This window comes from Bufo gargarizans, chromosome 6, assembly GCF_014858855.1.
Source record: "Bufo gargarizans isolate SCDJY-AF-19 chromosome 6, ASM1485885v1, whole genome shotgun sequence".
Lineage (NCBI taxonomy): Eukaryota > Metazoa > Chordata > Amphibia > Anura > Bufonidae > Bufo > Bufo gargarizans.
In genome coordinates this window covers 346,344,523-346,360,821 of record NC_058085.1, presented here as the reverse complement: position 1 = coordinate 346,360,821, position 16,299 = coordinate 346,344,523, and the positions used below count along the sequence as shown (strand labels likewise).

The following is a 16,299-nucleotide window of genomic DNA, read 5'->3' as shown; positions in this document are numbered from 1 at the left end:
TGGGTTCCGCTCTGGGACAACCCTTTTAAGCCTAATTGAGGTACTGTGCAGAAGGGGGGGGGGGACCCCTTGTAGCTGTGAGTACCAGCTCCGGTGACATGATCCCTGAACTGGATGTTAATATGGAGATAGCCTGGGACCAGAAAAAGGTCCCTTTAAAAGCCTGTGGTAATGCCCTAACTGGGGCCTGTTCATATCTTCATGCAAAGTCATGATATACAGGCACGCATAAATATGTCAGTATATTATAATAATAAATGAAAAACACATTTGTTATAAAAAAAAATACACAAAACCCTGTTTTATTAATTAGACCAAAATCATTTAAAGGGAACCTGTCCTCCTTTTTTTTTTTTTTTTTTTGCTGTCTGATTCATGGGCAGCATAACCTCTCTACCGGATCACTGATTACATAGAGCTGTGAAGTATTTCAGAGAAAGTGTAGGGCAGGATTGAAATCTCCTGCGCTGAGGGAGAATGTGATTAATTTATGACTAGATGCAGTCCTCGTCATATTTTAGGTGCCTCCTCCGGCAGTCCGTGCTCCAGGATGAGCTACAGAACCTCAGAGCTGATTGAGCAGTTTTCTGTCTTCATGAAAGCGGGTGCAAATAAAGATAACTGTGGTGGACCCACCAGCCCTGTCTTCGTCATGCCCCCTTTTCAGAGGGCGGCGCGGGAACGCAGTTTGCGACTTTTATTCACCAAAAAAGAGGTGCAGGGAAGGGTGATGATAAATCTCCCCCAAAGTTTTTTTTATAAACTGGTAAGGAATGGGGAGAATAGTCATCTGTATGGTGTTTCCCCATCCTGCACGCCTTGATTAGCTAATATCTTCCTATATGAAAATAGACTTGTCAATAAAGCCGAGCCGGAGGATAGGGGCCCTTTAAAAACACACATTCACTAAGCTAACCCCCCCATAACTGTCACAACATATAATATCAAGGTATGCACTTGGCCGTTGATGAAAATGGCTAAAAAACAAATGTCGGAATGGTTTTGTTTTTTGCGTAAAAATGAAATTCAACAATGCTAGCATATATGTACCCCTCACAATGGTACCACTAGACCCTACCACTTTATTCTTGCCTTAAGGCTACGTCTACACGACGACATTTGTCGCGCGACACATAGAGCACAACTACACTGCAACATTTGTAGCGCAACATTTTGTTGCACTAATGTCGCGCAGCAATTTTTATAATGGCAGTCTATGGTGTCACACTGCAACATGCAACATACTGCGACACAACAGTCGCAGAAAAATCCATCTTGAATGGATTTTCTGCGACTGTTGCATCGCAGCATGTTGCAGTGCGACACCATAGACTGCCATTATAAAAATTGTAATGTCGCGCGACAAATGTCGTCGTGTAGACGTAGCCTTATACAACATTAAAAACTCAGTTTTGATGAAAAATCTCTAACATTTCCCTGGTCCTAAATGTTCCTAAAGGGGTAACTATTCCACACACATAATATGGGGCACCCACGACCATAACACGTTCTCCACCCCATAATGATGATCCAGATTTCCACCATATTCTAACACAAGGATTACGTCCTCTTGGTGATGCTTCTAGGCACAAGTGTCAGCTGCCACGAGATGAAAAGCAAAGGCTTGTCGGGGATCATAGCAAAGCGGATTAAAGGCTAAAATATTAGAAAATACCTTTAACCCCCGGCTGTAGAGGGAGACCCAGATCGCAGCAGTTTTGACGACCGCGTTTCCAGACGTGTTAATGCCCTCATTAACCGGCGAAGGGGGCCCTAATGATGTGCGCTTCCAACAAAGGGATTAGAAAAGCAGCAGCCGTATCCTTCCAAGACCACCGCAAAGGAAGCCAAGACATGATGTAACCACAGTGTAACATCAGACGGAGAAGTGACCAGCCAGATGGGTCCTGCTCTAATTCCATCAGAGGAGCCATCGCCTTCAGCGCTGTGGTCTGGTTTTTCTTTTCCGCTCACAGGAACAAGTTCTGTTACAGCGTAACCTGATTGAGGTTTTACTTACCAGCTACAACCCGGATCGGTCAATTTCAGTATGGTCACCCCAGAATGCTTGTACAATTGGGTTGAAACGGCCCGGCGCAGGTCCCCAGGCGGCGGGCCCGGGAACATGATGCTCCTGTGGATTCCTAACGACGTTATGTTTATCCTAATGAGCATTGTAGTCTATTATCTCTCCGCCGCGACTTGTTTAACTGGTGGCTCCATTTTAATTTCTGCTCACTAAGCAAGTCCGAGCACCCCCCGTATTTGTTTTTTCAGCCAGATGATTTCATATAATAGATGAGCTCGTAGCAGCAGACTGACACAGTGTAGATGTAAGCAGAATGTAATCTCGTCTATTGGGATCCCCAGAGGAGTGTTTGGGCCTTCGTCAATATTTTTCGTGTGCATTAGACCCATTAGCCGATCTATACGACCTACTCCCAGGACGAAAGGTGGAATCGGATTAGGTGACTTGTCAGTGTATTATTGCATCCGTGCGTGCTGTGAGTAGTAGTAGTAGTAGTAGTAGTAGTAGTAATTGTTTTACAAACTCCAGTTGATCCCAAAGAAGGCAAAAAACACTATTAAAGGCAGAGATCCAGTTTGCCATAAAGTGGGAAACGTTCTTTTCTGCCCCCTGCTGGCCATCGGACAGATTCCTATATAACCTCACCTGCCGTGAAACTACAACTCCGAGCATGCACACTAAATTGGCTAGTCTTGTAACTCTCATAAAAATGAATGGGAATTTTAGTTTCAGAGCAGCTGGAGTGCCAGAGGTTGCTGATACCTGTCCTATATTAAAGGGGGTTTTCTGGGAGTAGAATATTGATGACCTATCCTCTGGATAGGTTGTCAATATCAGATCGGCAATGTTGATCTGCATCTCCAGATTTGCGGACCCATTGAAATGAATAGGTCCGCATCCGTGATGCGAAAGGGCCACGGAACGGTGCCCGTGTATTGCAGATCCGCGAATGCGGTCTGCAATTTGGCAACGGGCATCACATGTTCGTGTGAACGAGCCCTTACAGAGTGTTTGTTTGCTCCCCTATAAAAGAAGGGCAGGATGATTGGTCGGCCATACTCGCTTACATTACAATGCCCAGGTAGAGAGTGATGCCTTTTTTTTAGGCTCTCATGGTCCATTAGGAACAGTGTCGTAACCTACTCCCACTCCATCATGTTTCGACCATCAGAGGATGCTAGGTGTTGTAATATCTCCACAGCCAGTTGAGCTCTGACCATTGTACAAAGACCCAAACTCCTGAGCAGGTGGTCTAGTTGGGTTTAGTTAGGCTAAGTTCACATCACTGTTCAGCCGGATTTGGCACATAACGGAGCCTATAGACCCCTATAGACTATAATGGGGTCCGTTAGGTTTCCACTCAGAAGATGATTTTGGAGCGGAAATAAAAGTTGTGTATGCAGGACTTTTGTCTCCGCTTCAAAAATCTTCCTCTGAGTGGAAACCTAACGGACCCCATTATAGTCTATAGGGGTCCGTAGGCTCCGTTCGGCTCAGTTATGTGCTGAATCCGTCCTTTCCGTTCTCCTAAACCGAGCAGGAGAACGGAAAGGCGTGAACCAAGCCTTAGTGCTTCTCCTCCAAAGTGACCTGTTCTTCTTCTCTTGCAGATATTTGGATCCGATCGAGGAACTGGAAGCCACAGACACAAAAGACACGAAGCTAAACTATGGCATTGTCATTGACTGCGGGAGCAGCGGCTCGCGGGTGTTTGTCTACTTCTGGCCGCCACACAACGGCAATCCACACGACCTCCTGGATATTAAGCAGATGAGGGACCGCAGCAGCAAACCTGTGGTGAAGAAGATCAAACCAGGTGCGTCTGTAATCCCAGTAATCTGTCGGATGTTTCCATGACAGAACTTCTTTATCATCCAGGATTTCATCTTGAAGCCGGAACTGTCTACATTCCACGGATTGTCACAGACGTGTCAGTTCATAGGTTTATTTCTCCAGGGTTTGATCAGTTATCTGGCACGTGGCCAAAATAGTCATGTTTAGGAGTTGCCTTGGCGTTACTTCACCCTATGGAAGCACAAGGCGACAACAGACTGCTTACAACTGCAAGGCGACTCCTAATAGTCGTATCATTTATAGTGAAAGCCACAATTATTCCTTATAATGCGCCCCAGCTGCTGTAGAACCTCTTCTTGAAGATAAATGGAAACCATTCTGGTCCACTCTATATTAATTGATGTGACACACCTTTATCTTTTCATTAAAGGGGTGTTATATTCGCCTCTTTCTCCCGTGCCGTTCCCTGGGCCTCTGGCCTGGTCCTCCTGTCACTGCTTGTTTACAAACTGCAACAGTGACTAGCGACGCCAGGAAGACGGGGCCAGAGTACGGCGCTGGAGAAAGAGAGCGAATAGAACGCCGTTTATTTTAGACCTTTCAGGGGGCTTGTCAGAGATTTTTAATTATCTCAGACAAGCCTTTTAGGAAGGTCTAAACTAATCGAGATGTTTAAGATGTTCTGCAGCAACTGAGGTGTGTATTATGAGGTTCTGCAGCAACTGAGGTGTGTATTATGAGGTTCTGCAGCAACTGAGGTGTGTATTATGAGGTTCTGCAGCAACTGAGGTGTGTATTATGAGGTTCTGCAGCAACTGGGGTGTGTATTATGAGGTTCTACAGCAACTGAGGTGTGTATTATGAGGTTCTACAGCAACTGAGGTGTGTATTATGAGGTTCTGCAGCGGCTGAGGTGTGTATTACCATGTTCTGCAGCGGCTGAGGTGTGTATTAGGAGGTTCTGCACCAGTTGAGGTGTGTATTAGGAGGTTCTGCACCAGTTGAGGTGTGTATTAGGAGGTTCTGCAGCAGTTGAGGTGTGTATTAGGAGGTTCTGCAGCTGCTGAGGTGTGTATTAGGAGGTTCTGCAGCTGCTGAGGCTTGTACACCGTATACCGCACATGCTGAACAACTTGATAAAGAGAGGGGGTGCAGTACGTGTTAGTCAATCAGTAGTTGGCACAGGGAGAGGAACTCCTTTAAGAAAGTGATCTGTGACTGACCAGTCATGCAGGTAGAGACGAGCAGCGCCTATAGTGCCACTCATCTCTGCCTAATCACCTGCTTCTGATGTCATCACATGATTTGTATACAAATATTACTAACAATACATAATATAATCGTATAACAATGTGTATTCTATTGTTATTCTACCTCTTTTGTGCTGTGGAGTTGACCTTGTTGTATAACTGAGTCTGTGCTGCCCCCTAGTGACTATTTTGTGATATTGCAAACAGTGGCAACATAATGTTATCTGCCGTGCCGTCACATTGGGGTTAGGACTTGCACCCACCGCTGTGACAGCAATATTATTTTTGCTATGCACTGAGTAGTAATATCTCCTGTATCAGACGCCTTGTTATGTTCCTATAGGTATTTCTACAATGGCAGCTACTCCGGAGAAAACGAGTGATTACATGAAGCCTCTTCTGACGTACGCAGCATTGTACATCCCCAAAGCCAAGCACAAGGAGACTCCTCTCTACATCCTGTGCACGGCGGGCATGAGGGTCCTGCCGGAGAGGTGAGGGCGTTCTGCTCCCGTCATCACTATGATATTATATACGTTGTGACTGCCCATGTAACACGTGTTCTGGTCAGTCAGCAGACCGCCATCCTCCAGGACCTGGTGAAGGACGTCCCCCAGGAATTTGACTTTCTTTTCTCAGAAGCTCACGCTGAGGTCATCTCGGGAAAACAAGAAGGTATCGGATCATGTCTCTGGTATACAGTGCGTTACTTCTGAAGCTTGTGATTATGGACCCCCTCCTTGTATATGCGCTTATTATTACTTTTTTCTCTACAGGTGTTTATGCGTGGATCAGCATTAATTTTGTGCTTGGACGGTTCGACCATGTGGTAGACGGTGAGTGGAGATTCGTCCGCAGGTCTTATATGCAACAAATGTATATTTCTATAATTAAAATCAATGTATAAGCTTGTCACATGTTTGCATGTCTGTCCGCCAGAAATGCAAATTTATGCCAGCTGTGGGGTATCGTAGTGTTGCAACTAGTAGTATCTGTCGGGCCCCTAAGCCCCGGACACTTTCTAAAATGCCCCCAATAGACAATCTATAGTGTATCCATCATGTGTGAACAGGGCCTATTGGTCACAGCTCACAGGGTCATGAGCTGTGAGCTTCACCCGCTGATTGACAGCTTTCTCCCTATGCACACTTATGTGGACATATGCCTTTTGGAAAACGTGCACTTCAGGTGTAATGGTTCTGTCACTCCTCTGTTTCCATAGAGGAGGATGCAGTGGTTGCGGTGACTGTAGGGACACAAGAGGACACCATTATCCGCAAAAGAACGGTGGGCATTATGGATATGGGTGGCGGTTCACTGCAGATCGCCTATGAGGTTCCGAAAACGATGACATTCCCCTCTGCGGAACATGTAAGTATGGGTCTAGCCTCAAAGCCAGACGCAATGAGATTTATAATCGGTCACATTTCTCATCGCCATCATATTCCGCAGCGCTGTACAGAGGTTGTGATCACTCGCATCAGTCCCTCAGGCCAGAGCGGCTCACATTGCGATGTCATTTCCCCATCTTCCTCACCAAGGCCAATTTCAATCTATCATGTTTTGGAGGCTTATCTTAAATGTTACAGCTTGTAGTATACTGCAGTGTGGCATTCACAATTCTGCCGGCTTCTGCATTCCTTTCCGATTTAATGTCTGTACAGAGTTTAATCTGCTGATTTACATTCTGAGAGAGACACCATACAGAAGCCAGTGAAAGGAAAAGATATCTTCCAGCAACATAGGAGCTCAGCTAAACTATTATGGTTTATACAACAACAAGCTTATCAACTGTTTCCAGTGACAGCGAGCAGAATAGTGAGTGCCGCTCTGGAGACTATAGTACTAGATGTAAATCAGGATCAGTACAGGGTAAGTAATATAATGTACACAGTGACTCCACCAGCAGAATATTGAGTGCAGCTCTGGAGTATAATACAGGATGTAACTCAGGATCAGTACAGGATAAGTAATGTAATGTATGTACACAGTGACTCCACCAGCAGAATAGTGAGTGCAGCTCTGGAGTATAATACAGGATGTAACTCAGGATCAGTACAGGATAAGTAATGTATGTACACAGTGACTGCACCAGCAGAATAGTGAGTGCAGCTCTGGAGTATAATACAGGATGTAACTCAGGATCAGTACAGGATAAGTAATGTATGTACAGTGACTGCACCAGCAGAATAGTGAGTACAGCTCTGGAGTATAATACAGGATGTAACTCAGCATCAGTACAGGATAAGTAATGTATGTACTCAATTTAAAAAGTTACTTGACTTATTTTTTCAGATAAAATCTTTATAAACTCTAAAATGGTGCTTATACCCTTTTATATGACTTAAATTCTGTTCATTTCAGGAGGAAGTTGCAAAAATGATGCTGGCAGAGTTCAACCTGGGTTGTGATCTTCAGCACACTGAGCATGTCTACAGGGTGTATGTCACAACATTCCTGGGCTTCGGAGGGAACTTTGCCCGCCAACGCTACGAAGACATGGTGTTTAATGAGACTGTGACCAAAAATAGGTATGTCGTGCTGAGTCATTGGAGTTTTGGGAATTGGTATACAAGGGGAGAAGGGGGGCCTTTTGGGTGCGGAAACTAATTCCAGGGTTTATTAGCTTGATTGCAGCCAGTATTGATGATAACATTGCTGACTCCTCAGTGAATAATGTGTCAAGGTCACTTGACCATTGTCTCAGCTGTAACTCTCATAGACTTCACTAGAACGTGGAGAAGTGAGTACATGTACGGCTGTTACTCCATTCATTTTATGCCCAGATGTGGCATCCAGGGGCCATCTCACAAGATGGATAGTGCAACCTCTTCTCCTGGTGGTGAAGGCGGCATCTATTTTATGGAACTGCCTTAATGGGGTTATCCCATGAATAATGTAGAAAATTAAAATCAGACATCCTATAGTACATGACATCCTATTTCTAACAAAGCTAAAACCAGCCCTGGACCTCGCATGGATCCAGAGATCTCCCCATTCATTGCTCTGCTAGATTCATATCAAGCTTGACAGCTGAAGGGGAGTGTCTATTCTGCTGCAGCTCAGGGGGCGTGTCCATGATCCCCCTATCACAGCTCAGGAGGCGGTTGAAGGATGAAACTGAGCATGTGCGGCCATCTCAGTGAGCAGGACAAAGAAATAAGAAAAAAACTAACTGCAGGTGGCGCTATACAGATGTATTTTATTGATTAACTGAATTTTTAATTACATGCAATTACAAAAGTATTCAGATCCAGGTACTGGTTTAAAAACTGTAGAATATTTTTCATTGGACAACCCCTTTAAAGGACATCTGTCAGCAGTTTTGTACCTATGAAACTGGCTGACCTGTTACATGTGCACTTGGCAGCTGAAGGCATCTGTGTTTGTCCCATGTTCCTATGTGCCCGCATTGCTGAGAAAAGTGTTTTGATATATGCAAATGAGCCTCTAGGAGCAACGGGGGCGTTACTATTACACCTAGAAGCTCAGCTCTCTCTGCAACTGCCGCACCATCTGCACTTTGACAGGGCCTGGCAGTATACCATAAGAACATGGGACCAACACAGATGTCTTCAGCTGCCAAGCGCACATGTAACAGGTCAGCCAGTGTCATAGGTACAAATCTGCTGACAGATGCCCTTTAAAGGTCTTTAGTGCAAAAACTTGGGGGAAGTGAAGTGACAACTGCCCTAGAAATATTAGTCAAGTCCACTCGTTGATTGGACTGCTGCTTAAATAAACGGCTTGTCCTTACTGTTCCAACATGAACTACTGCCCCCTGTAGACTTCATGTGGAACTGAACAGAAAACATCATACCTGCCTGGAATTGCTCTTCATAGACAACATTTCTCTTCTCCTTTGCTGTAGAGTGTTGGGGGAACAGAAGGGAATAAACCCCAGCACCCCATACGTGGACCCATGTTTACCGGTTGGCCATAAGAACAAGATTCAGCGGCAGAACCAGGACTTCCATATCCTGGGCAAAGGGAACTGGGAGAGCTGTCGGCAGCTACTGGAACCGCTGTTGTCCAAATCTAATGACACTCAGGCCTATCTGAATGGCGTGTACCAGCCAGCCATTGATTTTCCAAACAGCGAGTTTTATGGTTTCTCAGAGTTTTACTATTGCACAGAGGACGTGCTGCGCATAGGAGGTGTATACGACAATGAGAAGTTTTCCAAAGCCGCCAAGGTACGTGGCAGTGATCCGGCATTTGTCAGGATTGTGATATTACTTTATACATGTTCCTGTTCTGCTCTTCTCAACAGGATTACTGCAGCATGCCCTGGACAACGTTGACTGAACGCTTTAACAACGGCCTGTACTCTGCTCATGCCGATCAGTATCGACTCAGGTAAGTCTAGTTGGAACTCTGTGTTGTCCTTTCCCTCTGTTATTCTACCTGGAAATGTTCCCCTTGTTAAAGTGTGTCTGTCTAGTGGGTGCTTTGTGGTAGAACCTGTAGGGACACGCAATGTTAGCAAGGACAATGGTTACACCCAGTTATCTGTGTGTGTGTGTGTATGTATGTATATATATATGTATATATATATATATATATATATATATATATATATATATATATATACATACAAACCGGATTCCAAAAAAGTTGGGACGCTATACAAATTGTGAATAAAAACTGAATGCAATGATGTGGAGATGGCAAATGTCAATATTTTATTTGTAATAGAACGTAGAATAAGAGGCTGGAAAAAGTACATTTGAGCATAACGAAGAGCTGGAAGACCAATTAACACTAATTAGGTCAATTGGCAACATGATTGGGTATAAAAAGAGCTTCTCAGAGTGGCAGTGTCTCTCAGAAGCCAAGATGGGTAGAGGATCACCAATTCCCACAATGTTGCGCAGAAAGATAGTGGAGCAATATCAGAAAGGTGTTACCCAGCGAAAAATTGCAAAGACTTTGCATCTATCATCATCAACTGTGCATAACATCATCCGAAGCTTCAGAGAATCTGGAACAATCTCTGTGCGTAAGGGTCAAGGCTGTAAAACCATACTGGATGCCCGTGATCTCCGGGCCCTTAAACGACACTGCACCACAAACAGGAATGCTACTGTAAAGGAAATCACAGAATGGGCTCAGGAATACTTCCAGAAACCATTGTCAGTGAACACAATCCACCGTGCCATCCGCCGTTGCCAGCTGAAACTCTACAGTGCAAAGAAGAAGCCATTTCTAAGCAAGATCCAGAAGCTCAGGCGTTTTCACTGGGCCAGGGATCATTTAAAATGGAGTGTGGCAAAATGGAAGACTGTTCTGTGGTCAGACGAGTCACGATTTGAAGTTCTTTTTGGAAATCTGGGACGCCATGTCATCCGGACCAAAGAGGACAAGGACAACCCAAGTTGTTACCAACGCTCAGTTCAGAAGCCTGCATCTCTGATGGTATGGGGTTGCATGAGTGCGTGTGGCATGGGCAGCTTGCATGTCTGGAAAGGCACCATCAATGCAGAAAAATATATTCAGGTTCTAGAACAACATCTGCTCCCATCCAGACGTCATCTCTTTCAGGGAAAACCCTGCATTTTTCAACAAGATAATGCCAGACCACATTCTGCATCAATCACAACATCATGGCTGCGTAGGAGAAGGATCCGGGGACTGAAATGGCCAGTCTGCAGTCCAGATCTTTCACCTATAGAGAACATTTGGCGCATCATAAAGAGGAAGGTGCAACAAAGAAGGCCCAAGACGATTGAACAGTTAGAGGCCTGTATTAGACAAGAATGGGAGAGCATTCCTATTTCTAAACTTGAGAAACTGGTCTCCTCGGTCCCCAGACGTCTGAGTGTTGTAAGAAGAAGGGGAGATGCCACACAGTGGTGAAAATGGCCTTGTCCCAACTTTTTGGGGATTTGTTGACACCATGAAATTCTGATTCAACGTATTTTTCCCTTAAAATGGTACATTTTCTCAGTTTAAACTTTTGTTCCGTGATTTATGTTCTATTCTGAATAAAATATTAGAAGTTGGCACCTCCACATCATTGCATTCAGTATTTATTCACGATTTGTATAGTGTCCCAACTTTTTTGGAATCCGGTTTGTGTGTGTATATGTGTGTGTGTATATATGTGTGTGTATATATGTGTGTGTATATATATATATATATATATATATATATATATATATATATATATATATATATATATACACTCACCTAAAGAATTATTAGGAACACCTGTTCTATTTCTCATTAATGCGATTATCTAGTCAACCAATCACATGGCAGTTGCTTCAATGCATGTAGGGTTGTGGTCCTGGTCAAGACAATCTCCTGAACTCCAAACTGAATGTCAGAATGGGAAAGAAAGGTGATTTAAGCAATTTTGAGCGTGGCATGGTTGTTGGTGCCAGACGGGCCGGTCTGAGTATTTCACAATCTGCTCAGTTACTGGGATTTTCACGCACAACCATTTCTAGGGTTTACAAAGAATGGTGTGAAAAGGGAAAAACATTCAGTATGCGGCAGTCCTGTGGGCGAAAATGCCTGGTTGATGCTAGAGGTCAGAGGAGAATGGGCCGACTGATTCAAGCTGATAGAAGAGCAACGTTGACTGAAATAACCACTCGTTACAACCGAGGTATGCAGCAAAGCATTTGTGAAGCCACAACACGCACAACCTTGAGGCGGATGGGCTGCAACAGCAGAAGACCCCACCGGGTACCACTCATCTCCACTACAAATAGGAAAAAGAGGCTACAATTTGCACGAGCTCACCAAAATTGGACTGTTGAAGACTGGAAAAATGGTTTCTTGAACATCACAATGAGTTCACTGTACTAAAATGGCCCCCACAGTCACCAGATCTCAACCCAATAGAGCATCTTTGGGATGTGGTGGAACGGGAGCTTCGTGCCCTGGATGTGCATCCCTCAAATCTCCATCAACTGCAAGATGCTATCCTATCAATATGGGCCAACATTTCTAAAGAATGCTATCAGCACCTTGTTGAATCAATGCCACGTAGAATTAAGGCAGTTCTGAAGGCAAAAGGGGGTCCAACACCGTATTAGTATGGTGTTCCTAATAATTCTTTAGGTGAGTGTATATATAGATAGATAGTAGAACAGACATGCCAGTAGAGGTCACTGGTCTTCTTTAAACTGGACTTCTGTATGTAAAAAAATATAAATTACCAGAGGTTGCACTACATTTATTCCAGAAGAGTAAAAATATTTCATCATTTTGGGGTACATTTAACATATTGACTAAGCGATGGTGACAGAAGGAACCCTTTCTGCCTATATGCTGCTGTCACTATTAACTGCAGCATCCAGGAGGGGAGAAGGTTAAGCAGCCGGGATTGGTGCTATCTACATTTCTGTCCGTTAAAGCGGAAGCCCGGCTTAAAGGGGTATTCCCCAGCTATAACAAGTTATCCCCTATCTAGAGCATAGGGGATAGCTATCAGATTGGTGGGGGTCCTACCACTGGTACCCCCACTGATCACAAGAAAAGGGGACCTGTACCCTGTGAAGTCCCATTGAAAAGGACAGAGTGGCTGGTCGGAAAAGTGCGCCGCCGCTCCATTCATTTCTATGAGGGCGCTGGAGATAGCCAAATACAGCACTCACAGGAGCACCAGCTGATTAGTGGGGGTCCCGGGTGTTGGATAGGTCATCAGTCAGAAAACCCCTTTATACACATGCAGGTTATCCTGCTGAACCATCATACACTTCTGCTTTCCAGGTATCAGTGTTTTAAGTCCGCATGGATGCATAAAGTTCTTCATGACGGTTTCCACTTTCCATACGATTACCCAAACCTCAAGACTGCCCAGCTGGTTTATGACAAGGAGGTTCAGTGGACACTTGGAGCAATGCTTTACAAAACCCGCTTTCTGCCTCTCAGGTAAGTGACCTTACGTATGGACTACAACCACACAGTCTAATAATCTTAACTTCAAAGCCTACAGATGTCCTCCAGAATTAGCTAGAGGGCCCATAAAGGGGTATTCCCATCTGAGACAATGGGGGCATATTGCTAGGAAATGTCCCCATTGTCTGATAGGTGCTGGTCCCGCACTTATATTGAGACCGGAGCGGGGAAGGTAGTGGCCGGAAAATCCAGGGTCCGGCCACCACCAAGTGCTCTCCCCTTAGAAGTGAATGGGAGCGCACCGAGCTTGTGCAGCCAACGCTCCCATTCACTTCTATGGGGCCAAGGGAAATAGCCAAACCAGTGCTTAGCTATTTTCAACGGCCCCATAGAAATTAATGGAGGGCGGTTTTCGCATGCGCATTGTGCCCTCCACCACTTTCAGTGCTCTGTTCTCAGTGCAGGTCCCAGTGGTGGGACTCGCACTAGCGATATGCCCCTATTGTCTCAGATGGGAAAACCCCTTTAAATGGATTCTCTGTGAATACAGAAGATTCATACTTACCTGTTCCCCACTTCTCCGGTCCTCAGCACTGCCTCCCGCATGTCCACGTTCCGTTCCCTGCATTGTGTTTACATCCACGCCAGCATGGGCATGGTGAATATGTTCCGCTGCAGCCAATGATTGGCTTCAGTGGAGACCAGGCCACAAGCAGCACATCACGGCTGAGGCCAGTCATTGGCTGCAGGGAAGCATGTGACCAAGGCAATGCTGCGGTGGATGTAAACACCGCATGATCCCTGGTAGCACAGTGACTGCTAAAGCAGCTCTGCAGTGTGAGGACTCCACCAAACAGCTCCTCATACCTCAGCTTCCTGCTCTGTACTTTGCATATTAGGCTACTTTCACACTAATTTCACCACCTTTAACAGAACTTTCTTCTTGCAGGGATATCCGCCAGGAAAGCTCCCGTCCCGCTCACGTCAGCTGGTACAGGATCTCGTTTGTCTATAACCACTATCTGTTCTTCGCCTGCATCCTGGTGGTGCTGCTGTCCATTATTCTGTATATTCTCCGATTGAGACGCATTCACAGGAGACTGGCGCGGGCCTCTGCCCTGGACTTGTTATTGCTGGAGGAGGGGGTGCATGTAGTAGCAGAGCCTGCCATTACCAGATAGTGCTGAGCCACAACTGGCTTTTGGGTTTATTATAGGTTTTAATAGTTTTCTCTTTTGCTGACTGTCAGGACAGCCTCTACACTCATGTGCACTATTTTTTATCAAAACGCAGCATGTGCTGGGTATGGCGTTTTTTTTTTTTTTTTGTTTTTTTCTTGTGTTTTTTTTCTGTATAGGTCTTATTTTAGGACTTGAAAAATGCCAGACAAAAACATATTTTAAATGTAAAAAAAGGCACAAAAACACATGTAAAAAATATGAACACATACTCTCTTTTTAAAAGCTTTAAAACTCTTAAAGCGTTAAAGCCCTTAAAGGGTTTGTCTCACTTCAGCAAATGGCATTTGTCATGTAGAGAGAGTAAATACAAGGCGCTTACTAATGTGTTGTGATTGTCCATATTGCTTCCTTTGCTGGTTTGATTCATTTTTCCATCACGTTATACACTGCTCATATCCAGGGGTTACAGCCACCACAGTGGAGCACGATGCGAGGTGGCCGGGACAGGAGCTGCTGCACCTGCACGCTCCCACAGTCCCGGCCACCAGAGAGGCCGGTGCTTTTTCCTATAGTGGGCAAGCACGACCACCGCTGCTGGATTACAGGGTGGTCGTAACACCTGGGAACGAGTAGTGTATAATGTGATGGAAAAATGAATCAAGCCAGTGAAAGAGACAATATGGACAATCACAATACATTAGTAAGTGCCTTGTATTAACTTTCTCTACATGAGAAATGCCATTTGCTGAAGTGACACAACCCCTTTAAAGGATTTGTCTCATAGTTGACACTTATCAACTATCTTGTCTTATCGCTGGGACCCTACTGATCACACGTGTGTGCTACCGCTCCATTTAAAATCTAAAGGGCTGATAGAAACAGGTGAAATACAGACGTATAGATTGAATGTAGCGGTAATGTGCTGTGGAACTGACGTGGTAGCGGAGTACAGTGCTCAGAATTGTATCTGTCAGGCCGTAGCCTTTGAATGGAGTGATAGAGCACATGCGTGACCACTGCTCCATCACACTCCCCATTCTTGAGATTATTGGGGTGATGAGCGTTGATCATGGGACATCCCCTTTACTGTTATTTTAACTAAAATCGCTAATCGCTCCAGACTTCTCAGCGAAAGAGAAAACACTGTGTGAAGTGCATGTGTCACGGATACATTGTGAAGGCAGCCATGTTGTCCTGTATGTCTGCAGCCAGTCACTTAGGGCTCTTTCACACTTGCGTTCTTTTGTTCCGGCATAGAGTTCCGTCGTCGGGGCTCTATGCCGGAAGAACCCTGATCAGGATTATCCTAATGCATTCTGAATGGAGTGAAATCCGTTCAGGATGCATCAGGATGTCTTCAGTTCAGGACCGGAACGTTTTTTGGCCGGAGAAAATACTGCAGCATGCTGCGCTTTTTGCTCCGGCCAAAAATCCTGAAGACTTGACGCAAGGCCGGATCCGGAATTAATGCAGATTGAAAGGCATTGATCCGGATCCGGCCTTAAGCTAAACGTCGTTTCGGCGCATTGCCGGATCCGACGTTTAGCTTTTTTAGAGTGGTTACCATGGCTGCCGGGACGCTAAAGTCCTGGCAGCCATGGTAAAGTGTAGCGGGGAGCGGGGGAGCAGGGGAGCAGTATACTTACCGTCCGTGCGGCTCCTGGGGCACTTCAGAGTGACGTCAGGGCGCCCCAAGCGCATGGATCACGTGATCGCATGGCACGTCATTCTGGAGCGCCCCCGGAGCCGCGCAGACTGTAAGTATACCGCTCCGCGCTCCTACTATGGCAACAAGGACTTTAATAGCGTCCTGGGTGCCATAGTAACACTGAAAGCATTTTGAAGACAGATCCGTCTTCAAATGCTTTCAGTACACTTGCGTTTTTCCGGATCCGGCATGTAATTCTGGCAAGTGGAGTACACGCCGGATCCGGACAACGGAAGTGTGAAAGAGGCCTTAACTGAGATGGTAAGCTAGATTCTGATAACTGTTCGGCTCATGACTTGCAGCCATGCTTCTGCCCCCAGCGGGCACTGGCTCAGACCACACATTGGCTGCCTATATGCACTTTGTATTGATGACCTGCATAAACATGTCCCCTATTTCTGCCTTGAGGCAGTAGATCACTTTATTGGGCTCGTTTTTCTGAGCTGAATCTTTACATTCCAAGTATCTTGTGTATTTATAAGC

At 45.3% G+C, this 16,299-nt stretch overlaps 1 protein-coding gene across 3 annotated transcripts in view; it reads left to right on the top strand.

Annotated features, from left to right (window-relative positions):
- The window catches only part of ENTPD7 (ectonucleoside triphosphate diphosphohydrolase 7), a 35,356-nt gene extending 20,877 nt beyond the window's left edge, over positions 1-14,479 (top strand). For all 3 annotated transcript variants that reach the window (XM_044298172.1, XM_044298173.1, XM_044298171.1), the window contains exons 4-13: positions 3,640-3,845; positions 5,417-5,567; positions 5,645-5,748; positions 5,850-5,909; positions 6,296-6,444; positions 7,438-7,604; positions 8,945-9,269; positions 9,347-9,432; positions 12,799-12,960; positions 13,877-14,479. In XM_044298172.1, coding sequence (XP_044154107.1) covers positions 3,640-3,845; positions 5,417-5,567; positions 5,645-5,748; positions 5,850-5,909; positions 6,296-6,444; positions 7,438-7,604; positions 8,945-9,269; positions 9,347-9,432; positions 12,799-12,960; positions 13,877-14,108 — 1,642 coding nt within the window. In that variant the 3' untranslated portion in view covers positions 14,109-14,479. The remainder of the gene's footprint in view (positions 1-3,639; positions 3,846-5,416; positions 5,568-5,644; positions 5,749-5,849; positions 5,910-6,295; positions 6,445-7,437; positions 7,605-8,944; positions 9,270-9,346; positions 9,433-12,798; positions 12,961-13,876) is intronic.
- The last annotated feature ends 1,820 nt before the right edge of the window (positions 14,480-16,299 follow it).